This window comes from Amyelois transitella, chromosome 21 (assembly GCF_032362555.1).
Source record: "Amyelois transitella isolate CPQ chromosome 21, ilAmyTran1.1, whole genome shotgun sequence".
Lineage (NCBI taxonomy): Eukaryota > Metazoa > Arthropoda > Insecta > Lepidoptera > Pyralidae > Amyelois > Amyelois transitella.
The window spans coordinates 5,874,005-5,901,673 of NC_083524.1; the positions used below are offsets into that span (position 1 = coordinate 5,874,005).

General features: G+C 35.2%; 3 protein-coding genes across 3 annotated transcripts in view; 1 reads left to right on the plus strand and 2 right to left on the minus strand.

The window, feature by feature from the left end:
* LOC132903040 (tRNA-cytidine(32) 2-sulfurtransferase-like) overlaps nucleotides 1-27,669 on the minus strand; it is a 198,856-nt gene that overhangs the window by 87,979 nt on the left and 83,208 nt on the right. The gene's annotated exons all lie outside the window — the stretch shown is intronic.
* Nucleotides 2,533-4,795, minus strand: LOC106135563 (small ribosomal subunit protein uS9). The gene is made up of 5 exons (XM_013335911.2): nucleotides 4,685-4,795; nucleotides 4,539-4,583; nucleotides 4,028-4,159; nucleotides 3,272-3,386; nucleotides 2,533-2,770 (listed from the first exon to the last, which is right to left on the minus strand). The coding sequence occupies exons 1-5, from the start codon at nucleotides 4,700-4,702 to the stop codon at nucleotides 2,625-2,627; spliced, it is 456 nt and encodes a 151-aa protein (XP_013191365.1). The 5' UTR covers nucleotides 4,703-4,795; the 3' UTR covers nucleotides 2,533-2,624.
* The window catches only part of LOC106135609 (uncharacterized), a 36,072-nt gene continuing 13,937 nt past the window's right edge, over nucleotides 5,535-27,669 (plus strand). The window contains exon 1 of the mRNA XM_013335965.2: nucleotides 5,535-5,766. The gene's annotated coding sequence lies outside the window, so the exon portion shown is untranslated. The remainder of the gene's footprint in view (nucleotides 5,767-27,669) is intronic.

Below are 27,669 nucleotides of genomic sequence, written 5' to 3' on the forward strand. Positions count from 1 at the left end.
AAACTAAAGAGGCTGCGAAAAGGACAAAGAAAGAAGTGTCGGAAAGTGCACCCAGGCCCCAGGCATTTTGGCTTGTGGCGGAGGGTGCAACTGGGATCACACAAAGTGAGAGAGAGAGATGCACCATGATGCATAATGTTACTTTTGTTAATTTAGCTCAAAAAACTAAAAATGTATCCGTTACATTCTTACAATGTTTAGAGATCGTCTCCCGGCGGCGTCGACGCTGACCCATCCGTGGCTGATCCAGTCGGCTCTGTGCACAGAACTCCACGTCACCAAAACGAAGCTAAAACGGTACGTCATCAAGAAACGCTGGGCCAAGGCCGTGGCCGCCGTCATCGCCCTCAAGAGAATGGGCGCCAAATTCGAGGAGGTGCACGAAGAAGTGGGGGAAGGACACGAGAATGGCGGGAAATGACATGTCAATGTCAAAAATATGTTACGGGCGTCGAGACTGTTGAAGTGTAGAGGGGTAGATAATGTCAGTCTCGTTTACATGCACTGTTCTATCTATTTTATGAAAGAAATCTGAATAATATACGACAATAGAAATTGCAAATTGTCTTCCTCCTGGCTTTAGTACCGGATGCATCCTCACCACTCTGGAGAGGAGCCTTGGAGGTATGCCTTTGACCATGGATCCTGGATTGGGTGAGTCAAGTTTTTACACGAAGCGACTCCCATCTGACCTCCGCAAACTTTACACGGGAACCCAACCCGTATTGGATCGATCTTGGTAACACATCCAGTTGTCTGAATGTGCAGGTTTCCTCACGATGTTTTCCCAACACCGTTAGAATTGTAAATTCTATTTGAAACTAATTTTAGAGATATCTTCTCACCGCTCACCGACTTGACTTGTATTGCACAGTTTCTGCGAAATTGTAAAAGAAAAGCAGAATTCAGATGCAATATCAAAACTACGAATTAAATTATGAAAACGTTTGGTGACTGATGGTGATTAACATTAGAGGGGTTAGTGGGACTTTTACTCGATCAAACGCATCGATGAAGTAATCTGTATGTCATTTGATCAGCGCAACCCATACAATTAGTGGTAATGCGATGGCACTAATGCAATTCCTTACAAATTCGTGTTTAGTTGGGCGATGCTTTTGATTGAGTAAAACTCGCACTAACCACTTTGTGAAGACACATTTTACCAGTACTTACTACTTGTAGTCTTATATTTTTCTGATTTCTTTTTATATCTGCACTTTTTTTGTAATTATTGCTGACTCAAGACTCTAACTCAGAGCTTGGAAGCTGATCGGTGGACCGATTTCATAAATAAAGCATAAATAGGGAGTGTAGTTGACCAAAGTTGCTAAAAGTACAGCCACCTTTTTCATTATTATTATTAGAAGTTTGTGAGGAAATGTAACTTCATCACGCAAAAACTGTAGATGTATTTATTTAGTTTTGCAGCAGAGGCTTTAAAATTAATGTGGATACCGAAGGCTGCGGCCCCAAGTTTTATTATAGTATTTTTAAGTTAACTATACCTTAGTAATCTCGATCAATCTCATATTGGATTCAAAAGGAAAAACATATGTAACTTATTGTAAACTACAAAAGTTGTTATTTAAGAATTCTTTTGCCGTTATAACGAGACCTTCGAAGCTAGATGAGCCACGCTACGTGGATCTTTTACCCTTTAAACATATACTTCTTAATTGTACTAATAAGTTGTTAATTAATATGAAGTGCCAACACTTAATAATATAGATATAGCGTTTCCAAGTCTCAAGATCTGTGTATAACTAAAATTATATTTTGTAAGGATTTGAAAGACATAACTGCTAACATTCTAATGTTATATATTTTTCTGTTTCTCAACGAAGATGAATGCGTGATAGGTATGTTTATTCGGACATTTTGCAAATGTAGTTAGTTCAACAAAAATATTCCAATTATAACCACTGGGGACTAACGAAAGTTTTTTCCCACTCGTACCCAGTGGGAACCACCGCAATACAATTGAGGACGACATTCAAGACTCAAACACGGCAGAATTTAACATTAACTATAGACAGCTATTTTTAGACTTTCGACAACTTTATTCTAATAAATGTGTGTCAAACAATTTTGGTTAATGAAAGGCATTTCTGTGTTATTTTATTCTTGTGTTTACTAAACACTTAAACTTCTCTCAACAATTATATTAAAATGCAGTAAATTAAATCGCTAGAAAATTATAAAACATTTCCATTTAACTAAGTTTTTTTCAGTGTTCATGTCTAATAATTAATTGGAAGTATGATACTTTATTTGCATTTAATCTTTGTAATTAGATCTGTAAATGACTATTAAAGACAATAGTTTGAATCTAAATTAAATAAATTGTTATGGAAATATCTTTTATTTCATTTTTCATTAAGTCTCTTGAATAAGACCTGAGAAATAAGTGATTTTACCAGGATTTTGTGTGTTATTGAGTCGTACTTGATAAACCAAAATTGGGTAATTTTAGTTTTTATGCCAAGCAAGGTTTCTCCCCTATAATGTTATTACTAAAATAAAACAAAGTTTAAATTTTCTTACTTTATTAAACCCCCAATGCTATTGCACTGACAGACAATATACCAATGCAAGACCACTGGACGTGGCATACAAATGTATTAACGGTAGGATTTCTGGTATCTGGCGCGGGCCCCGGGTCCGCCGAACTTCTTGGGCTCGCAGCGGCGAGGGTCGGCCACCAGCAAACTCCTGTCATATTGGACGAGGATGTCCTTGATTTCCTTCTTTGACGCCTCATCTACATCTGAAAAGGGAATAAAGTTTGTTGAATAAATTGATATCAGTTATAGCTGCCTTCAGACAAGCTTTAGCTTTATAATATAATTATCATAAATGTAGTGTACATTTCAAACAAGCAAGGTATATAAGACACTTGCCGTTTGGTAAATGTCACAAAATAATCTCCTTTCCCTGAAATGGCTGACTTGCATGAGTGCAAGACAGCTTTGGAAAGAAAGGGTAGAAATAAGCATACATTTCCAATATTATAAACTAAATAAAGGTGATGACTGTGTCGTCATCAAAGCTTGTTTTTTTTTATCTTGCCTCTCAATTCTGTGATTTATTAGACACAGTGAAATGCAAGGCAGTGACACTTCATTCCTATAACTTCATATACAATATGTCTTACTGTATATTATTTAAATTAATGTGGATGAAGCAAAAGTTTACAGTAAACATGGAAAGTGAAAATCTTCTGTAAGAAAGAGATGTCAATTTAAATATTTATTTTGATAGTACTTACATTTCTGATAAAAGGCAATGAGGGCCTTTGAAATTGCCTGCCTGATTGCGTACACCTGCGCAACGTGGCCACCACCCTTGACAGTCACTCTGATGTCAACGCCGGAGAATTTTTCCTGGAAAATCATTCATAAATTTGTCATTAAGGCCTTTTATTAAATGATTATGTTGGAAGATATTAAGGATATCAGATGGACGTTTCACTTCACATCCAAAGATGCTCAGGTTCGGAATAAGATTGACTCATCATGTTTCTTTGACATTTGAACTACATTTGTCCATATGCATCATCAATCCAAAACTTTAATTATACAATATTTGCTTTTATTCTCCTTTTTGTATATTGTGGAATATTATGTTGCATTTTCATCTAAAAAGTCAAAGTTACAATTTGCCAAATTAAAAATGGCAACCTAACTATGGATATTGTTGATAACAAATCAAATTTTAGTTTAATGACTAACTAGGCAAAGTTAAATAGATGAAAAAAAAGGGAATCTTATGATAACAGAAATTGTTGCATTCACTTCTTCTGCAACACAACAACCCCATAACATAAAACCTCAATTCATTCTACTCTATTGGCAAACAATGCTTCTAAACACTATTAATTATTTAGCGTACATATCCATACACAAAAACCCAGCATTTTATGCACAACTGACCAATTTATCTTACAAAATATCTCAAAATATTTGAGCTCTACACAGATACTTCTTCAATAATATGTCTCCCACATTTTACTTTATTTCCATACCTTGCCGAGTAGTAAGATTGGCTCTTGAAGTTTGTACTGGAGAAGACGGGGCTCCACCAGCTCCAGGGGACGACCGTTCACCCGGAGAACACCATGACCACGCTTGCAGTATGCTACTGCTGTGGCAGTTTTCTGAAATACAATGTTGGTAAATTTTAATGATTGTGTGATTTGCCTATAATGATGAGGTTATGTTATTATTATGATAAAATGCGAATGTTTATGTAAAATTGATCAAACAACTGTAGTTCCCGTTTAGACCAACTCTAAGAGACATTCTTGAGATGGCTGGTACAACGGAATCCTTGCTTTTCCTTCCTTTTGAAAGCAATTCACCTGCAAGAGGTTAGAACTGCAAAGGCCGGAAGGTCAGTCAAAATAACTCATACACTTACGAAATTTCATACAATTTGTAATGCAATATAGGATCGTTGCCGAATAATGATGAGAAATTAGTAAATTATCACTTTTTGGTAGTCACAAACACGTGGACGCATCCAGAAACACTCACCTTGCGACCGAATACCTGCACGGCCTGAATAGGTTCGCGTCTCGCCTGAAACACGGAATAAATAAAATTAATTTACACATTATTAACTTAAAAACAATTTTGTTATTCTAAATTACATAAAAATTTACGGAGAATTTAACACACACCTCCGTTGCGGCAGCCATTTTGACAGAGAAAGAACAAGTGAATGTGAATGAAGAGAATAAATGAACTATGACAACAAAACGATTTGACACAAAGGATGAAGATGATTGAACATTTGAACAAATTTATCATTCGTTCAATCATGAAAAACGACCTCTATGTAGATCGACTCGACTTAAAAAAATGGCGATGTAAAAATGAGCAATTAATTTCCATTTCACGTTCTTGGCTCTGGTTGTGCTTTTAGGCGACTTACATGAAAATATTATTATTCCGCTTCCTCCTATAAATTTCCATTTTAGGTGAGCCCCTCGTTTCGTTTGCTCTACATTTTTGTCTCCTGTTTGCCGGGCCAGAAATTTGCTAACGTTCAAATTATTGTATTTAGTCCAGGGTACTTATATCAAGTCAGTGATCTTATAATGTTATTATCTACTTTACTGAAAAAAGATAGCGCTATCTATCGTCAAATGAATATCAAAATGATTTTTTCACAAAAACTGGATTGCACTACAAAAATTACTTGACGCTATTCGCTTAAAGGCGTTTAAAAAAACCAGTATTTTAGAGAAAATCCCTCTTTATTGAATGATACAACAAAGCGATAGAGCTTAATGTAACGTAATATTTAGTTATGTTACTGAGTAAAAATGCCGCTAGAATCTGTTAATAAGCGCCATCTATTGGCAGATTGATATGAACATTGTCTTGATCATAAATACTAGATGGCGCTTCAAACATTTTTAAGTCCGCTATTCGCTCATAGAGAGCGCTTTTACAAATTTATGTCTGCAGCGTCAACAAAGCGATAGGGCTGATACGTGATGTTTAGTATTCATAAAACGTAATAGCTACAGTCGAGTCGTGCCCCATGCCGGTATGCGCGACAGTAGTGCACGATACATCACAATGCGCGGCGAAAAACTTGACATTCCCGCGCGCGTGCTTTAAAACTAAGCAAAACAGTGTGAACTCAAGATATTATAAAGAGAAATTTGTGGTTTATTGTCTATGTTATGAACAATTGAGTGTTGGATCGTATTTGACTGGATATTTTGTGATTTGTATCCTGGTGATCTTGAGGGTAAGTTGAAAATATTAAAAATAAAGTAACTTATTGTTAAGTTTATAATTTGTTAGTGAAAAATATTTTATTGAAATAATATTGCTACCAGTTGCCTTATTTTTTTAATTCTAAATCTGATTCTTTATTAATTAAAAGTTTTAAACGCTCTTTGCATTGATAAATACAATATAAACAAAAAATATTTACGAATGAAAACAAAAGATAAATATTGGAACCTTAGCTTGTACAATGGGTTAAAAAAAAAACGAAATATAGCATAAAGTACTTATCACCTATATATTAGCACGAAATAAGTGTTTGTTTTATTATAATCTGCATCACCGAGTATTAGGTACCACCGGTGCGTCACATACAGAGTGATTCATTGGAATGTCGGCTCTCGATGGGTCGGTATCGGTGGTTGTTATAGAAATACTTTAATTACTTACAATATAAATTTAACCGGGAAGTAATTTACCATAATAGAGCTGACTGTATCATAGCTGAACGTCGCAAAAGATGACATTTGGGCCAATGGACTGAAATCAGAGGACGCCCGAAAACCGGACCAAGTGGAGAGAGAAAAGTCGGAAGGCGGACCCCGGGCCCCAAAACACTTCTGTGGAGGGTGAGGAAGAGGGAATAAGAACTGACTGTATTACCACAGATTTAAAACAATGCTTTCAACCGTTTGGCGTTAATAGTACTTACAAGTCTTAGTCTTTTTCTCTCACAGAATATGTGTATGCGAAATTTCATTGAAATCGGTTCAATGGTTTTACTGAGACCGTGAATTAAAAAATATATTATTTTCGCATTTATGATAGGTAGGTATAACATAGTTGCGGGATGGAAAATTAGCAGGAACTTATTTGTTATGCGCGTTCATAACGACATCTTCATTACTTAGACATCGATTATTTCGTTAAGACAAAGATAACTATCTTTTGACGTAATCGCGGATATGTATATGTAATAATTATTATTTTTGGTATGACAGGAAAGACAAATACTATTAATAACCATTTTGCTTTAGTTTATTGGACAAAAAACTGACCTCTGTTTATCTATAATTATAGCCACCACAAACGGAAAGGATATTACTCGACAATTTCCTGCACAAACCTACTCATAAACTTCATAAATAAGCCTTTAGATTTGTAGAAGTATATCTCGTACGCACCCATTAAATTAAAATAAAATTATGTCAAATAAGGACACAAAATATAATTATTGTTAGGTCTAAATATTACTAAATTATTTTATACAGCAACAAAACCTTTACATTTGTCATTTGTTTCTTAAATAAAAACGAAACACATTTATTCTCTTATACATATGTCCTTTATCTTCCAAAAACAAGGTTCCACAAAGCACCCGTTCCAGTTAATTATTTACAGATGCGCACAGGCAGACAGACGGACAGATGCTATGAATGCTTGGTTAACGCATGCGCATGAGAACCTTGGTCTTATGGACCCCGTCATTGTTTTAACTAAACGACCGTAAAATAAAATAAAAAATCAAGCTTTATTATTTTACTTACTCGTCTTTCAAAGAGATTTACTTTACATTTTTCAAATTAAACACACAAAAATATCACGTTTTGTCCCTTACGGGGTAGACAGAGCCAATAGTCACAAGACTGTAAGCTTAAAATGTAGTAATCAAGATTCAGATATCGACACGTGAACGAAATTTTTTAGACGAAGGGCTTACCTACGCCTAAAACATAGTTCCAAGTTACTAAGATATATTTATTTAAAATATTTTTAGTGTCATTATTTCATTTCGTGATTAAGCTAAGTAATTCAGGTGATACCTATTCGAAGCAAAATCTTTATTAATCACATTTTTGTATGAAACAAATACTTTTCGAAAATAATAAAAACGTCGAAATATTAAAAGATTATATTAAATAAGTATTTATTTTAATTTGATCACAAATACGTAAAGTATTTTTTAATTTGTACCTGCTTAGTAAATCTCAGCTTGTCAGACTGCATTACTGATAATTAACTGTAATTATCCGGCTATACATTAAATTTAACATGTTAGATTAAAAGCAACGGTGTTTGTCTGTCAGTACGCAAATTTCATGTTTCGTCATAGATTTTGGTCAAAGAGTTATGATCGAAGTGTAGAAGGAGTGTCTAGGTATATACCTATAATATATGTGCTGCAAATTGTGTAATCATGTTTTTATCTGTTACTAGCTGTTCCCCGTGAATTCGTCCGTTTCTATTCTAATGTCTAAGCTACTCGTATATTGCTACAAAGTTTCATTTAAATTTACAGTATAAAAATTACATACACACCCTTACAAACTTCGCATTTTGAAGTAATTAATAATAGGATAATGAATGTTAATTCTAAATTTGCCCTTAACATTAAATTATAATTGTCTTTTTTTATTAATTCGCCACTTATATGTAATACATCTGTCGAAATTACCGGTTTAGGTAGTCATGCATTCGAAAATTTTACAATACAAGTTAGTACCAATGATAAAACCAAATTATATTCGCATTTTCCATAAAAAACGGGATCAGTCGCCTCGTTCTGCGTAATTCTAAAACCGGAAATGTTACGTCTACCATAATCTAGATAATAAAAGTGTCAAGAAATATTACTACCGAGAAAGTGTGAATTAAAACCTGTTAAAAAAATATAAAAACAAAATAGTTGTATTTTATAAGCGCGTTTATGTCTTTTCCTTCGTATGAGAGCTTCATTATTTAATTTATTTACTAGCATCCGCCCGCGTCTTTTGCCGCAAGTAAATTGCAGCCTATATATTATTCTTATGTATAAGCTAAATATTTGCAAAGTTTTACCTAAATCCATTAAGTAGTTTTTGCTTGAAAGTGTAACAAACATGCATTCAGAGAACGACGTAATGAAATATGACCTACTGTTTGTATCTACCATTCAAACTTATCGTTATAATTATATTGTTGTAATAATAAGTAAGATAAACATAATACTGATTGTTGGTATTGCATTACTAAGACTAAATCATTTTACAAAATTACCATGAACCTTATCAAGGCTTCGTATACTATGTGAAAAATCTTCTTATCAATTTTCCATCTACTGTGCTTATGATAACAACGAGAAATTATCCAATATCACGCATTTCTATGTTAAAATGTTAGTGTATAATTTATGGTATAAATTTAGATATTATACTATCATATTGCATAACAGACGAGCGATTTGATTAACTTGATGAATTCCACCGGTCGCCCCAATCAATAAAATTAATTAGGTATTTTCAATTCTAAACTGATTATGTAAAGATTGAGATCTAAATATGTGGTATGGAATTTAAATAATTCAAAGGGAAATTGTGTTCGTCGTTGTCAGTAGCTAAACCAAGCTACTAAGCCAACAAATAATATGAATGAAATAAATAAATATATACGGGGCAGATTAAATACATTTTTCTAAAAGTTACGACAATATTTACTAACCAACTCTTACGGCGAGGAAAAAATATCATGGGAAAAACTTTAAAAAAGTATAATTAGGCAACTGGATGTGTAACCAATCCAATACGGGTAGGATCCCCTGCAAAGGTTGCGGAGGTCAGACGGGAGTTGCTTCGTGTAAACCTGACTCACTCAATCCAGGATCCATGGTCTTACCCCGGGCTCCTCTCTAGAGTAGCGAGGATGCAACGGAGACTTTAGCCAAGAAGAAGAACCGCGGCTCCGACGATGTTGAGTCTCAGGTTGGATTTATTCTTCAATCCGTAGAAACTTTGCTTGCATAATTTCCTATATTTATTTGAGGTATTTAGAAGACGCCATCTTCTGTCCTGTAATCGCAAGCGCACTCCAAGTCCTCCCTACGGACTACACCAGGATAGAAATTTATTTATTTTATAACAGTTAGAAAGCAGCCAAAGACGATGGCAGATACCAAAGTAGCCTACAGGCATCGGAACTCAGCTGTTAGCTACGTGACGAGCCTCTTCGATAACAGGCCGTGCTTTTAAATGCATCTATAATAACATTATATCCTGAAGGATAGAACAAGTCCGCCATTGCAAGTAATTTTTTTATTTTATATCTATGTACTATTTCTTGTAAATGTGTTAATTTCAGTGTAAATAATAAAGCATTTTTACCAGGTATATATTTATCTGAAACAAGTATGTATACGTAAGTACAAAGATCTCTGTATTTAATGGAAGCTCTTAGGTAGGTACCACAGCACATCCACATGCAAGTAAAAGCGATGAACTTGAATCCTTTAATTCATTTAGGTCTTTGTATAAAAACATATAATAAATTATAATTTATCCCTATCAAAATATCAAAAAAACCCTAGTGTATCTCTTTTACTTTCATCCTATTTGTTCTAATTGTAGGTTAAATGCAATCCGCTTATTATATAGGTACACTCGAGGCCAGATTAACCTGAGCACTGAAAAAGGGTGTTTTAACTTTTTTTTTAGGATTACTATTCACATGGTATACAAAATCTTCAATTCATCATAAGGTTGATCTAAACGTGAACTTTAAAATCTGATGACTGTCGGCTAACAGTTAATGCAAAAAGAGATGCTGTGTATGTGGATGGCCAATTTGAAGTTTTACTAGGTATCGAAAGAAATTCTAAAAAAAAATTGAATACTTCTGAAAACTTAAACTTGCTCTGAAAAATTAACCGACGTTAAAAGATGACAGTGTTTCCCTGCACCCGACTGTACCCAAACAACACGTAACCAACCAGCCTAGTTTATTCATAAACGGATTAGTGGCTCGCATCGTATTGGGCACAGGAAGCCATGGAGATGTCGACCGACCAACGGTTTGTCCTTTTACAGTAAACACATCGGGGACGCGCTTATACAACTAGCAATACGCCTGCGTAGTCGAAAAATCGTATACTTCAGTTGGAAATTTTAGGAAATCATCTGCACCAATAACATAAGTTTCGGCAGTAAGTTATGGGCCAGTCGGTCGCTTTACTATTGAAATAAATTCGTCGTATATTGACTAGACTCTTTCTAGGGCTTACGGCACGTAGATATTATGGGAAATGAATGTTAATTTTGTTATTTCCAAAGGTTAGAGTACCTTCCTGTATATGTTTCTTATTTGTTCAATACGGCCGGCGATGCCGGTATTTATAGTGCGAATATCCACCAAAAAGTAATTTTAAATGCAACCTCTGCTTACATGCAAGGCAGAGCAGTTGGCAAAGCCATTTCCTTCGGCTTTAAAACGAATCCCTTTCAAAAACAAACAGAAAAAATTCAGTTCACAAAACCAGATACATTAACCACTCTGCCATAAGTGCCTTAGAATTTTATATCAGTGCATATTGCATTTGCCTATAAGGTTTCTTAATATGATTAGTAGGCAACGCGCACGCATAATCCTCGTGTCCTGTGAAGCTTTACAAATGTAGAAATGGATTTATTTGCACTTGCACAACGCACTAATCACACCGAATGCGAGCCACAGCTGCAGTTTTTGCAGTAGCGACATTTTCTAAAACATTGGTTTCTCAAAGTGGGGTATGCTTCCACAAGATAGATAGATATAAAACTCTTTATTGCATCATAAGAGTAAAACATATTAAACAAAGGCGGACTTATCGCTAATTTAAATAATTAGGGAGGTACAAACATGAGTCAGGTAACGCGATGTTCAAGTAATAGTTATTATTCTTTTAATAAAAATAGGTGTGTAATTCAATTCACACGTGTAAATGTAGGTAACTTTTTATTTTTCAATGTTTATGGACAGATCTCTACAAAAAATGTTTCAGTTATTTTGGTTTTTTTCTTTTATTTTTAATGCGTATCAAGCGAATATTTTTGATTGGATTATTCTAGTTTTAAGAGTGTAATAGAACGTGGAACAGTAAGTTTGAGAAACTGTGTTCCAGATCTATATGGCGTATTATAACTATAAAGCAAGCAATCTCGCTGCATCCGGTGACACGTATTTCTATAAAAAAAACTAGCTGCGCCTCGGGGATTCGCTCCCGTGGGAATGCCTATATTTTTTGTTTGATGTATCATAATGCTTCGTAAAAGTTAATATTAACTAATTTCTATCACATATTGACAGATAGAGAAGTATTCTTACATGAACTGACACTAAATGACTAAAATCATTTTTATTATTTTTTAAATTACAAATCGATATTGGATTCCTGCCATTGGCTTTGAACTGGAGAGAGAAAACCAATGGCTTCTATTGACATTTATTAGGTATATTATATTTCAGCAAAAATTAAATGTGAAAATTTGGCTTTTATTTCGTATAAAAGCCAAATTTCCACATTACTTGCATGTACCTAAATTCTTTCTTTATTTTTCTCCACAATCTAAACATGACACAGACTTACAGTAAAAGTTACATGGTTTAAATTATTTAAGACTATAAAGTAAAAGATTTTATATTTTTTGGCACATCAGGCACGCAATCAGGAGCACTTGTTTTGTAAGAAGCAATTTCGATACGTTAAGTCAATAACGCAGTCGGCCATTAGGTACGTATAGGATAAGATTGTATGTCTGTTTGTAAATCGCATCGTTTAGCCCACTTTTAACTTTAACTGATAAACAACAGGTCTCTTTACGATAAAATAAGTAAATCAGGTATATTTATTTATGATTTTTGTCGAATTATTTCATAACATCAAAAGAGTTTTAAAGGCTTGCTCCTATAAATCAGTTGGTATTCTTCTTTTATTTTGTCTTCTCTTTAACCAATTGTAAAATAGCTATTGGCTACAAGGGTCGGAGTTCGCTCAACATATAGTGACACATTACATTCCGTGAAAAGATACTAGGCTACGACCACGGTCGGCCACCTAACAATATTTATAACGTACTAGTTGTGCCCGCGACTTCGTCCGCGTGGAATAGTTATTTTGGGCATCATTGAAGTCCTCAAGGCTAATTATTTCTTTGCTCCTTTTAGTTACAGCGTGATGTTATATTATATAGCTACCTAAAGCCCTCCTCGATAAATGGTCTATTCAACGCAAAAATAATTTTTCAATTCGAACCAGTACTTCCTGAGATTAGCGCGTTCAAACAAACAAACTCTTCAGCTTTATAATATTAGTATATATTTCTACTCTTAATTCGTTCACATGTAAAACCATAGGGCAAAGAAACTTAATAAAAATGTTTACGATTACAGTTTTGCGTATCATAGAAGTTACCGTACTTTAGCATTTTTTACATGGAGGAGTTTTATTGTCCTTGTTTTTTAAGCTGTACGAGATTATTTTTTCTTCTACCATACACCGTTACTTGGATTAAAGTGAACTATTAAAATTTAAGTGGCCTATGGAAGCGGACCTATTTAAGAGTCGAGTCGCTTTCAAACGCTGCGTGTGCGCATACCTATCTAATGACGTCATACAGCGCGTCAACATTCCCGTGGAATTAAAGGACGCTATATTATCTCAGCTTTTTATAGCATAACGTTTACTATGGGATCTGAGGAATGCAACTTATGTGATAATAGGCCGCTGCACTTATGAATGTGAAAGTTTTTGTCTACTTACTGATAAGAAAATTATATTTATAGGTATACTAAGTGTCACCGACAAATTAACCATTTCTTAATAAGCAAAGGACGAAAATTACCTACAATGATTTAATATTAACGCAATCGTTATGGTTTATGTAAAACACGTCCATATTCATGTTTGCATACCAACTTTTTAAATCCGGAAGTCTGTCTGTCTGCTACGCTTTCACGGCTAAACTGCTGGACTGATTTTGATGAAGTTTTGTATGAATGTAATCATTAGTCGAGGTCATATCCAGGATAGTGACCTACACTATTCTGTATTTGACCTCGGGTTCTGGAACCCCGAAAATACTAGCTAACCAAAAGTTACAAATCTGTAATCAAATCTATTATAATAATTTCCATCTCAAACTTGCAACATTCACAAAGGTAGCTAAAACAAATATAATCGTTCTCTGATCTTTGACCAATCTTTTATTTAGCATGATTTTGAAGATATTTTCAAAGAGATATGTCCGAGTTAATACTTCCAAACACTTCAAGTAACTGGTTTTATATTTATACACCAAGTCTCGAACGAAGATCCAATGTTCGATACTAAATTATTGTTCATACATATGTATTTATGTGCTAACAAGGTGATTTAGAACTCAAGGTATACTAAAACGCTAATAATACATATAAAATCAAAAGTGATGTTTTCGATTTTGTTAAATTGTTGTGAATGTCCTTTGTCATGTCCATTTGGTAGGTATATTGTAGGTTTAAATTACTTTACGGTATGGTACGGCCATACTCAGAGAAGAGTAAAGAACTATGTCGTAAATCTTGTATTGAACGTTTCCGAATATCTGAGAGGGAGAGGAATACCGAAATCCATCTGGTGATCCGTTATTAGATGGTTCTGGTCATTGTACAAGAGGAGACCCAACCCCACGTGGGTGGGACAATAAAGTGAAGGAAAAAGAAGATTTGAGGTTGAAATTGAAAATTTGGTTTAAATAGTCTTTATTTCGTCTAGGAATGCTTAGGGGGTGTCCCGCATAAATGGAAATTCAGTATTATATTGCGACCTAGGAGGTAAGCTATATATCCTTTAAAACTAGCTCTGGCTAGCTTACAATTGCTAAAGAATGAAGATATATGTGTGTATGAACTAATTCGTCTTAATTTCTAAACATATGTAAATCGAGATAGGCGGCGTGCCGTGTGGTGCTCGAATTGATTAGCAAATAATAGTTTGCTGCCTCCTACGCCGCCACTTTACAAGCACCAACTATATCAGCAATGTACGACATGCATTTAATGTAGCAAAATAAATAAAACACACAAATGTTAATCAAACATACATACATATTGTCACGTCTATATCCCTTGCGGGGTAGACAGAGCCAACAGTCTTGAAAAGACTGAATGGCCACGTTCTCACGTTCAGCTATTTGGCTTTATGATAGAATTGAGATTCAAATACTGACAGGTTGCTAGCACATCGCCTAAAAAAAAGAATCCCAATTTTGTAAGCCTATCCCTTAGTCGCCTTTTACGACATCCATGGGAAAGAGATGGAGTGGTCCTATTCTTTTTCATTGGTGCCGGGAACCACACGGCATGTTAATCAAACTGTTTTGAAAATTTTATATAGGATAATTTAAGCCTAACTGCCCTTAGAAATTAAGAACCTCCTACTTTTTATGTTGGTTAACAGAGCAACGATTGCACAATTATTGATAAAATTTTGTTTTTTTTATCGTTTAAACAAGTTCAACTACTTTTAGTGAATCCCTTGTGGACACAGATTCAAGATAAAAATGAACGGGCATAAGTTTACCCCATATTTATTTCAATCATTTTGTCAAACTAACATTCATACATACTTTTATGCATGTATAGTACTCTTACTTATATACATCTCAACCTTATCGACATTGTCTACACTTCCGTACTGTCTTTATTTTCTATCATTATGTAATGCGATCTGCGCAGAAAGGAAGGTGTAATGTTCGCAATTTCTCCTTACCAGCTATGATATGAGCTTCTTTATGGGTGGCCAACGACAGGAGATCTGCTATCGTCGTGGCGAGGTGAAGATAAGCAAATTCCTTCTCATAATGGCGATTACACTTAGTTTGCATTTAAGAAGGACTTTATAAACGGCATCAGTGAGGCGGTTTATATATAATAGCAATCTGGTACCAAGGTCTGCAGGATGGGTTGATATGAGATCCACGCGTCGTAGAATTAAAAAACCACTTATGTCATCCAGTCGTACTTTCAGTACTGCCGATAATTCTTGGTTTCTATAGCTTATGAAAAATCTTACATTATCCCTAAGGGGTGATATTTTTTGCAAATTCCCGTAGTAACTAAACCCTAGTCTAGTTTTGTATTTAATACATACATATAATCACGTCTATATCCCTTGCGGGGTAGACAGAGCGACCAGTCTTCAAAAGGCTGATAGGCCACGTTCAGCTTTTTGGCTTCATGATAGAATTGAGATTCAAATAGTGACAGGTTGCTAGCACGTCGCCTAAAAGAAGAATAGAACCACTCCATCTCGTTCCCATGGATGTCGTTAAAGGAGACTAAGGGATAGGCTTATTAAATTATTCTACTTTTTACTATATGAGGTATATGTGTATAAACTTGTGATTAATATTAATCGAAACATGTTCTCTCCCCGCTCGGTATGCGTTGACTCAGAGATCACACCCAATGTGTCACTTTACATACAATTGATGCATTACTATAAACCATTACTTATTGCGTCGCATTCTACGGAGAATTAACTACCTATTTGAATGTTAACTGCTACCCGAATACTATAATAAGTGGCCATAATTCTGGAAATGCAAGTAAATATTTAACTCGATTGTGATTGGTCGAACGTATCGTGGTCATAAAGGAACCATTTTTTAAGTAATATGCATTAGTTTTATTGCTAACCAATGTTCTTACGGTGAAGAAAATTATAATGAGGATATCTGCACATTCGGGTAACCTTTACCGATGAGTTAAATTGACGGTCAAAGATTCCCAACGAAGGTCAGACTGGGGTCACTTATAAAAACCTAACTTATCTATATTTTTCCATGATCTTATTTAAATTTGCAACTTTTCCCACTTTCTACGTGGGGTCAGCATAGTATGTTAGTTTTTTCCAATTACTTCTGTCAATTGCCAACGATTAGATTACATTAAGTAAATAAGTAAGAGTACTATATATTTGTATATAACAGTATGTATGAATGTAATTAGATTAATTAGGTATTTAGTAATACTTAATAATTTCCGTAACCGCACGAACTAAGGATGTAATAAAATCAATAACCTCTTGCCGGTCCCATTTAGCCCTTTCATTTCCTCCGCAAACCCCGGTGTCACTTTCCTGCCGAGAAAGCTAGCTACAGGTGGGTCTAGATTCTAGACTACACCTTATATGACTAATATTTATCTAAAGGGATTTTTGCACCAAATTTCATGAAAATCGTGTTAGTGGTTTAACTGTGTGTTAACAAACAAACTTACTTTTCCATTTTAAATATTAGTTGTGCTTCTGAGTAATTAAAAAATTCTTCATTGTATACCTACCTTCGTCATTACAATATTTTTTAGTCAAATTTAAGAAAATTCCTTTCAGTGGCTATACGATGTAAGAAATATCAAATCTGATCTCTTAAAAATTTGGCAGTCAAACTAAACTGTTATAAAAATTATATAACTTTCTGTTTCGCATGTGTGAATGAAAATATTGGAAAGTAATAAAGTGCAAGAGCGTTGTGTAATGTTGACAGTAATGCTTCTCGCCCCATCGAGCCCGGGTTTCTTTCGTGAATCTATTGAGATTTATAAATACACGTATTCTACTAAAGAAAATAGCTTTAGATTTATGATCTAAAGCCATTTTCATTTCTTTATTTTATACTGAAAAGGCATAAATACAGTCTTTGTTTAGTAAGACAATTCTATTGGCAAGGGTTAGGTACCTATCTTCATTCTTTCCATATCAGAAGTAGAGGACGGAAAATGGTCGTAAAATTGAAACATAACCTAGTAAATATTACATACAATTGTTTATAATTAATCAGAAAAGTACTAATAATAAATATACCTAATTAAATAATTTAAACTAATATTAATTATTTTATAATAAAAAAAAACTATTCTAAATTACAAGCCAAAAACATTATTGTTTAAATTTTGACCCCTAGGAAGGGTTCCCATCACGCAGGCAGCATTCCCGCGCTGTATTGCAATAGCAATACGCTGCGCAAGAAAGCTGCCCGCGCGAGGGTCTCCTGTTGCCTCCCTCAGGCGTTTGCTGAGCGCCTTGTGGAGCTCCCGCGCGCCCTTGCCCCAAGGACCAAGTGTCTCGACACCAAACGGTACGAACTCGTACTGGGTGCCAAGACAACTGTATTTATTGGTCTTGAAGCGCTCCCGGGCGTCCGCCGCCGCACCAGCCTGTTTACTGGTCGCAGGGAGGTAGGACGCCGCCAGCGTATCTGCGCAAGTGGCGTCCCAGACCAGCGCGCGACCCATGCGCCAGGGTATCAATGACATCCCGTCGGGGCGCTTGCCATCGTCTCGCACGATCTGGGGCTCAAGGGCCACGGGGACGTCGGCGCTGACAAGCGCCCGTCTCAGGATGTCATTGAGAGCAGCATGGCGGGATTGGCGGCCGGCACCCGAGGAGCAGGCAAGACCATGGTGACCTAGGCGATCAACAGAAACCCCACAAGAGGCACAGCTGTGGTCCACACAGACTTTAGCCCCGACTCTGAGACCTACAGCCACGCGAAGAGTTAGGGGATTTAGAAAAGTTCCTAAAGCAGGAGATGGATAGGCATGAAGCCAATGTCCGGACTCTGGTCTGGACACGGCTAATAGTCTAGCCCTATCTCTGCTAAAGGAATTTTCTAAAAGAGAACTGAAAATAAAATTAGAAGAAATGGAATCCCAGGCTCTTTGGCTTTGTAGCTTGGAGGGAAGATTTGGACTCGGTCCGGTTAGCCAGGCATTTGTGGCCTCATCCAAGCACGCAATCTCGTAGTTTGTAGTCGCAGGGACCTTAAGAATATTACCTACGAGATTAGATGTGCTGTGGATAGAGGACAAGAAAGCCGGCAGGGCTACACAAGAAATTTTTCGGATTCCTAAGCCTCCATTCCTAATTGGAAGGGAGGCTTGGGTCCATGCCTCTTCGCCAAAACTTATGTTGAGTATTAATTCAATTTTATTTTTTAAAAGTTGATCAATAGGTTGGACCAAAGTGGGGTATTTCCAAATAGGGCAACAACGGAGCAGGTAAGTTAATTTTGGTATGAATAAACAGAATTTTAGAACGAATAACGCAGAGTGACTGCTAATTTTGGTGAGGCGGTCCGAATAGTCAGTGAATTTTGAAATTGATTTACTAAGAAGGGAAGGTATGGCCTCATCAAATATCGGTGAACCAAGTAGGTAGAGACTATCTTTTGTCAAAATTTTAATATTAGGGGCTATGTTATTAAAATTTTGAATAATTTGAGATGCCAAAGATGTATTTAAAGTTTCAGAAATATATAATTCACATTTATCAAAATTTAATTCCAGACCAATATTAGAGAACTTGTTTTTTATATCAATTAAATCTTTCAAAACTGTTTTAAAGTCTCCACCTAGGGTTCCGTCATCAAGGTACCATACGTTTAATTTTGAATTTAAACCGTGAATTATTGAGTTAATTGCCAAACTGAAAATAGCTGGACCGAGGGGATCACCCTGCTGACAACCCGTGGCCGAATCAATCTCATTATATTTGTGTACTAATTTTGAAGGAGTATGGTAGCATTGTAGTAAAAAGTTGTACAATTCCGGAACATGCAATTTAATTTCATTCAGCAAGGTATCCCTGTTGACCGAATTAAAGGCGTTTTTGACATCTAGTTTTAAAAGAACTTCGCACATATTGGAATGAGTAAAGGTGCGCACGGCATGCACTGCAGCTTCACACCCTCCACGTGTGCCGAAACCAACCTGTACAGGCTCAAAAAGATTTTGTAATTTATGGCGAGTGAGCCGAACGCACACTTTAGCAGCTAACCGTCTGAACGTAGACCCTACAGCAATGGGGCGTATACCACCGTCCTTTTTGGTCAGGGCAATAAGATTCGCCCCATAGATCACCGCTGACACGTCCTGACAGACATCTCCCAGCAGCATAAGATTAATTAGTTTGGTAATGCTTGTTAGGACATTATTACCCGCTACTCCAGTGCCGTAACTGGTCAAATCTATCAAATGCTGCGGGGAGACACCGTCAAGGCCAGACGCCGATCCTTTGGGAAATGAGGCAAGGGCTTCTTTTACGTCTTTCTCAGAAGCATGAAGACAAGCGGATGAATCTGTTGGAGGGTCTACAAACAGAGGAGTGGAAGGACCTGGGGGGTGTTTGGATAGAAGCGCAGCTGAGGTCTCTGGTGTATCTGGTGCAATTTTGTCGTTAGAAAACAACAGACGGGTAGCACCTCTAAGATCCCCGTCGTGTATTTTTTGTTCAACTTTTTTCGAGATATCATTACTATATGTTGTGGTGATCTTGAACTTTTGATTTGACGGAAGATTTTGTGAGGCAATATTATTTTTTATTTTTCTCGTAAGAGTGAGATTGTCATTGTTTTCAGAAACGTGTAAAATTTTAAATGAAAATGTAAGAAGTTTCTGCCACGACTCTAGATTATTTGAATTAACGCAGGTGTTTATGATTTCCGATAGAGCGTCGGCTACGGGGGCTCTCGCACCCCGGGGCACTCGTTTGATGATTGGTGTGTTATGTTTGAGTTGGCATAGAAGGGTCTGTAGGGGAACTGTATTATCTGAGGGTGTGTTGCTACAATTGGCAGAATAAGGTAATGGAGTGGATTGGATAATACGTACTTGATGGATGCGGGACTGATGAATATGTAAACCTCTTAGTGTTGTGAAAGTTCTAGCACAGACACAACACTGCATGGGGGGACAGCAGGCGCAGTTCAGGAAAGAGGTAATAAAATTACAAAGTATAAAAAGACTCAATAAAAAAGAAAACTAAATCCTACTAATATTAGGCGTAAATGCGAAAGTTTGTGAGTACATCAGAAAAAATAGAAAATCGAAAATCCTTGGATGACATTGAACTTGCTGGCGTGCATACATGATCTAGGTATTTTTCCTTGAAACAACATTTATGTGAGCACTATAATATGTAAGTTATTAATAAAACTTTGTATTTCCAAAGGTAAATCCAATCCTAACCTAGTAATGTCTTGTAATAATGAATAACTGTGTAGACCACCTGAAAATCGCGACTTAAGAAAACTTCTTCAATTTCAAAAACCCGTGATTTATGATATACCTTTACCATCAACCGTAGTAAATAAGCGCTCTCACATATTACGGTTTTAAGGTATTTGTATGAGTCACAGTTTGCAAAATACGTGGCTACATGTATAGTTCCGATCCAAAACGTTCTCGGAACTAAAGACATTCTCCATCTCAGTAGAAGTCTTCAATGAGCTGCGTCATCTTGAAAAGTTATATGAGTCAGTCGGAACACGTATAATTTTTTTGTTAGCACTTTTTACCATTGGATTGCGGTTGAATGTAATGAACTTGTAACAAAAAGTGGAACTAGTCATTGATCAAACAAACATTTGACGGTGATGGATATCGCCGCTTTATAGATATTGTGAAGATTCTTATTATCAAAGGAATATTAGAAACCCATTAGATTATTAAAACACTAAAAATATAACACATACAATTATTTGACGTATACATAGACACATAATAAGACTTGTGTACTTTTGAAGATTCTTTGCTTTTGATGGAAAACCACTGAAAATTCTGACCACTTTTATATATAATATTACAGAATTTGAATACATTAAACTCCATTTTTGTCGAAGATGCAAATTCTCATGATGAAATCCAAAATCTTAATTATTTTTTCTCCGATAACATTTTCAATTAGAAGAATCTTACGAGATACAATCGACACAAAACAACATATAAATATATAGTCACAATAGGCTATTTCTGTGTCATTGTGTGACATATTGCCGGCGTGATTATGTTGTTGTGATACAAACCGTGAGATACGACACAGCCTCTATGAATTAATCTAATTTAATTATCATATCGCTGTCATACGGGTTTATCAGAAACCATCAACTCTTACTTTGTACGTTCAAGTTTGTTTTCATTTATATTGTAAGCGTTCCTTTCTTTTCATTATATAGACTAGCTTTTATCTGCAGCTCCGCCCGCACATTTATATTATAGCATTAATGTATGTTGCTTAATTAGGTACGGGTGAACCTAGTTAGGATTTAGACGTGAAAGTAAGAGCAAATTAAATAATATGAATAATGTTGTGCCCCAAAACTACAATAACCCAAAATCGGTGTTTTTCCTTCAAAAAACAACCAATATTTTGGGTTTCTATAAGAACTCTGTCACGGGCATTACAAATTGTACAAATCATGAGATCGTTTTGTTCCAACACCAAGTTGACGAGTATCCTTTATTATCAACCGTTTTTTTCTCAAATACTTTTGTTTTAGTCATTAACGCAACGACCTACCAATGACACCTACCTACATATTACTTCTAATATGTAAATAATGATATCTTGATCACCGGAGGCGTCATAGGAAGCGTCACTCAATTGATTTTCGTGAGAACCCGGCTTTCTTTGCCAAAGGCTTTGACTTTTTTATTTTTATAATTATACACGCAAAGAGAGGCGTCAACCGCAACAAAGACATACGTATTAGTTGTAAATGATCGGCAACTTTTATTGAGTAATTGGGCAAGATACGAGAAACCTCTTAAATATTGCTTTGTTTCCAATTGTTTTCTTTGAGAATGTGTTGATTCGTTCAATTTACGAACAAAACACCTTTACCTACGTCAGAAAATCATGAAATTGTTTTATCTCTAGCTTACCTACTTTGATTAACTATTTCACCGACTCTATGATTTATTATTATTATATACGTTACTGTTAATGTTATTTAAAGATTTAATAAACTACCGTACATTATTGATGAATTAATTTGGTCGTGATTAATTTAAACTTCGAACACCTAATGGTTCTTGTCGCATTGTTCCTAACCCCAATATGTCATAGACAAACTTAAGTCGCGGGAACAAGGCACGACTTCACCGTTCTTGCGGCGATGCGTGTTGCATAACTATACTGGTATGGTACACCAGAGTCTATGGGTGCGCAAAAAAATCTTCAATCGATTATCATCTTTTGCGTTGCGTAAGTCACGAATTTATCACATCAAGCGAAATGAAATATTGTAGGTATAATGCGTGATCACAAATCAATTCTTAGCTTCCTTGATTAATTGGCATTCTGAATAACATTTCAAATACCCAATCAGTGTTTTAATCGCACTCCGATTAACGCATCTATGTTTTTGTAAAATGCACTAATGCTTTACGTAATTTGATTAGTGCGTGCGGTGCAATATTTACTTTTTATAAAGGCTCGTGTTAGTGGCCAATGTCGATGTATTATTTCTTTTATAGTAAGCCATTCAACGTAACACAGGAGCGGTCGTGGCGGCATGGAGTTCTGCTGCGGTCAGCCGTGCCATCGACCTACGTGTTCTGAATTCAAACTGCAGGATTTCAAAATGGCCGGCTGTCAGCTCCTTTAGTTTGATTTTATTCGTAGCAAACCTTCACAAACAGATCTAAACACATAGAAATAACATTATGTTACGTAAATCTAGAAATCGCTATTCCATCCACGGTTTTCTTTGCGTGTGGAGACGGATCCGATGTCGATTTTACATTTATCACATTTATACGTATGTCAATATTAATGTGTAGATTATTCTTTGGAACTAGACAATCACTTCATTCACAAGAGCAAAATTAAATAGAATTAGGTAAGTACTGAATTATTTTCTTTAAAAAAAGTCCCATACAATTAATTAGCATATTGTTACAAATGAAGCCGGCCATTTTGTTTTTATTATCCTCATTATTCCAATGAGTCACGGTCACTACAATTATATGATACCTACATATTAATAGCCTGTTCAGCTACAAGTACTGCAACTCCATTCCATACTACACCTATCTCACCTTGTCTTATTATCTCAGATTATTTTTCTTGACGCGATAAATTCCAGTTCCAATATTATGTATATATTATCTGTATTCGTATTCAGATCAGATGGTTTGATAACAAAATGTAAGTACCAATGTGATAACCATGTGCATACCGTTTTTTTCGTTGAACTAATTTTGTAAGAACCAATGTTCGTTTTATCTTTGCGTATTTCCAATTGCATAATTCAAGTTCCCTAGTTTGATCTTATTTCATTTACCATTAGGCTGATTGAGGTCAAATACAAATACACTTAAATTTCAATAATATTAGTACGTATTAAAACTTATTACTTATTTGTCGTAGAACAAATCAATCAAATAGGACAGATGAAAATAAGACACAGGAAGCAAAAGATCTAGATTGTATACAAATCTATATTTTCCTTTAACCGCAAAAGATATTAGCATCTAAGTATTTATTACCTCGATTGTCTATCAATAAAGTCGACCTCGTAGATAGTAGGTCTTCGTAATCGCTTCTCAGACTGACTTCTTTGTCTCACACTATATCTCACATATTGATGTAGTTTCGTCAATAGATTTATGATAAGATACTATTTGTTTAAGTAACTTACTCATTGTGCGTAGCGGCATATAAAAATAAAGTTTGTTTATTTTACTTTCTGCAATTTTAAAGAAGTCCACACTAAGTGAAATTTTACTGCATATATACGAAAATTTCATTATTTAGTTGACTTAATAAATGAATATAAATAAGTTTAAAAAATGAGGTAAAAAAATGATATTTCAATTGTTTACTCATACCATCCTCACGATTCCAGGAACCATGTGATGTTCTATGTTATTATCAAAAATTGCTCACGACGGCGGCGAACCTTTAAAACACTACCATATCGTGGCAAAAGCATCTTTCTTCTCCGTTGTGTAGCGTTCCCACCCTTTCTTGTTTGGCGGTGTTATATAACCATAATTACTATCGGTCTGGGTTACGCTTTTGAGGTAACAATACAAATTAACAGTTCTTTTAAGTGACGCGTATCTATGATGTAGATACTAATTGTTCGTGTAAAAGTTTTAGTGTAACGTTTTATATTGAAAAACCTGTGTGTATCTACCTACCTACTTACTTAGTATTTTTTGTATATTCAAAGGTTTAAATTAGGACTTTCAACAAAGAAAGATCTAATATTAAAATTTTAATTAAATAAAAACGTTATAATTAGGTAGTAAGTATCATTATGAGTATTAAATTTCTGCCACCACTCAGGTGTTCAAATTACATACCGAACATCCTTAAAAGGATTGAGCTAAATATTTTTGATATGACTATTATTCAGCACTATCAGAGCATACGAATACCAGTCCATAAAACGGTTATGCTTGCCCGTTCAGTTTCCAGTGAGCATGTACCGCTTAAAACCGCAATATGATTTATATTCCAATAAGAAGATCATGAAATGCCTTATTATTTCCTGGAGCTTGGTTCCCGGGGCAGTTTGTAAAAATTCTTTATTTAGAATGCCTTTAGAATCGTTCACTGGTTTTAAAAATTAACCTTTGCCCTTCGATCACAGCCTTTGCCTTTAAGGGTAAGTAGGTACAAGCATTTTTTGAAAAAGACCTAATCTTTTACCTTTAAATAACTATCTGTCCGATTGCTTCTCAAGAACATAAGGTTTTTTTTTTATTTTTCTCGTATATCTTTTCTCTACGTGTTATAGCTATCTCATTATCCAAAAAATAAGGACGCGAAATGACGGTTAACTTTTGTGAAACTTTGAACTTGTCGCTTGACCTTTACCAACGCTTTTTTCTAGATAAAACCGGGAGCAAACACAGCTGTTGCTATAACACCGGCTCCTCAAACAAATTCCTTACCATGTTACGAAATTATATTTAACTAGGTACGAGTAGCATATCTATTTTTATAGCATAAAACTACCTAAGTAAATTAAATTATTTTTTTGTCTTCGCAAAAATGATTCAGCAAAATAACTAAATATATTTATTTAATTATTGATATTTCTTTATAATTGGTTTATAAAAAATATCAAGAATTAAATATTTTGAACAGATAATTCTAATCCTGCTGAAGAGATTCTTACATAAGTAAAACTTTACGTAATATATTTTAAATAAATAAATATATACTCGTGATAGCCTCGAAGTAAGTTCGAGACTTGTGTTACAAGATACTAGCTCAACGATACTTACTTTATTTTATAATGAATACATAGATACAGTCAAATAAATTATTTCAAACTTTACGATACCTTTAGTATACCTTAGTGGTACACACGAATTGTTTAAGAAAATGCACAGATGAGCATTGTAGACCCTGAAAAATATGTGTTTTCCTTTGACTCAAACAAATGATTCATTAAACAGAAACGGCTGGACATTACTAGGGTTTAACCCTTTCAATTTCCTTCCCGGTTTTAAGTCATTAAATATACTAAATTCAAAACCGTATGCAAATACGGTTAAACCATATCACTTGAAATAAATTTGATAAAATAAAGCTATCTAACCTTAGGTTATGTGACCATGTTGCAACTATAAATATTTAATTATATTTTAGAGATGATATTGTATTAAGTCATTGGCTGTTAGAACATCGAACCAGTTCTTACGTAAATTAATTAACGCACTTTACAACTTGAAGCAATAAAATTAATCGGAAAGTTACAATTTATTACACGCCGCGCCATTTTGCTTTCATCAAGTTTTATTGAGAGTGCGGCGCCAGTTTTCTATGTGAGACCGTAGACTTGGCCATAGATAAACCTAATCGCCGGTAACTGGACCAACGGTAGCGGTTAGCACCGATCGATGGGACCTGTTCCACATCTGGATCATGGGAAATGGCGATGAGAAAAGTCATTGACTCAACACAAATCACTTTAGAGACTTTAATTAGGAACTAAAAGATGTGGAAACTATCACAGTATTGTTTGAAGTCGTTCAGTTTTTATAGCCTTTTCTGGAAGTTGATCTCAGTATGGTTAGTCTTATTTATAATGAGTCAGGTTTTATTGTTTACGACCTGTTATTATTGCACGTGTGCATTCTCTGTCGTGAATAAGCTACCATCCGGCAATGGAAAGAGGTGGACATTAATAATCGCTTCGGAGGCTAATGAATAATATCTAGAGAATGTCTATCAAAGGTTACTAGTTACAAAATGCTGTTAACCGATCCTTTAATGGTGAAGTAATACGTATGGCAATCTCCAACAATAAATACCTACTACACACTATTACCTATATCTTCGCAAAAATTTTGCACTTAAGAAACTGTCATTGACATAAAATAAGCATTTGGTATTAAAGTCGAAAATTAAAAAAGTTAACGTCAACGTTTTGGCGCGAACGCAGTCAGGCCGCACCATAACATAGATATTTGTACTTATATTACATGTTACATCTGTCATGAAGAAGCAATAGTTAATTACAACAATTTGCAGCTGCCTCGCCGTTGCGCTAAATGTCAACCCTTAATCAATTCATTGCCACTAAAAGCGAGGCTAAGCCGTTTATCCATTTGCGGAATTGAATGAAAAATTGTCGTCGTAAAAACTAACAGCTTGTCGAACAACATCTCATTGATATGGGAGATGTAATGTCGATAATATTAATAACATTGACTCTCATTTCACGAACAAGTTTCTGCAATAAACGATAGCTGCATATTTGTGTTTATAAGTGCAATAAGGCTGGCCTTTGAAATTAAAAACGTTAATAGTCGCCACGTGTCTGTTTTTAAGCATACGGTGTTATCAACCATATGCCACCGACGCGTGCCCTATGAGGGCGACCCTTATTCATCCAACCGTAATGGGCCATCACAGAGAAGGCGTTCCTTGCTCTGTGTACGCACCGGTCTTTCAATGCTCTGTTTATGAGTTCTTTTTTGGAGATCTTCAGTTTCGGTATAAGTTTTTTTTTAAGATTGTAACAATGAGGCTGTAGAAAGAAGTATTTTATTTATTTACTGGCATTGCTTAAATCAGAATTGGATTTTTCTCTACACTAGGTAGAGAAAAATCCAATTCTGATTAAATATGATAGATATGATAAAAGAAATATCAAAATATTAATTCAAAAACAAATTATAGACTTCGTAATTGTAAACATTGGAATGTTGTAACATTTTCCATTAGCATCTTCAGCGGCAAGGTAAACTAGTCGATAAGCGGATATCTTACAAGCAAAACAAACAAAATTCAAGTGTTCCGACGTTTATCCGTTCCACGTATCAACGGATATTGATAAAAAACATGATTGCAATT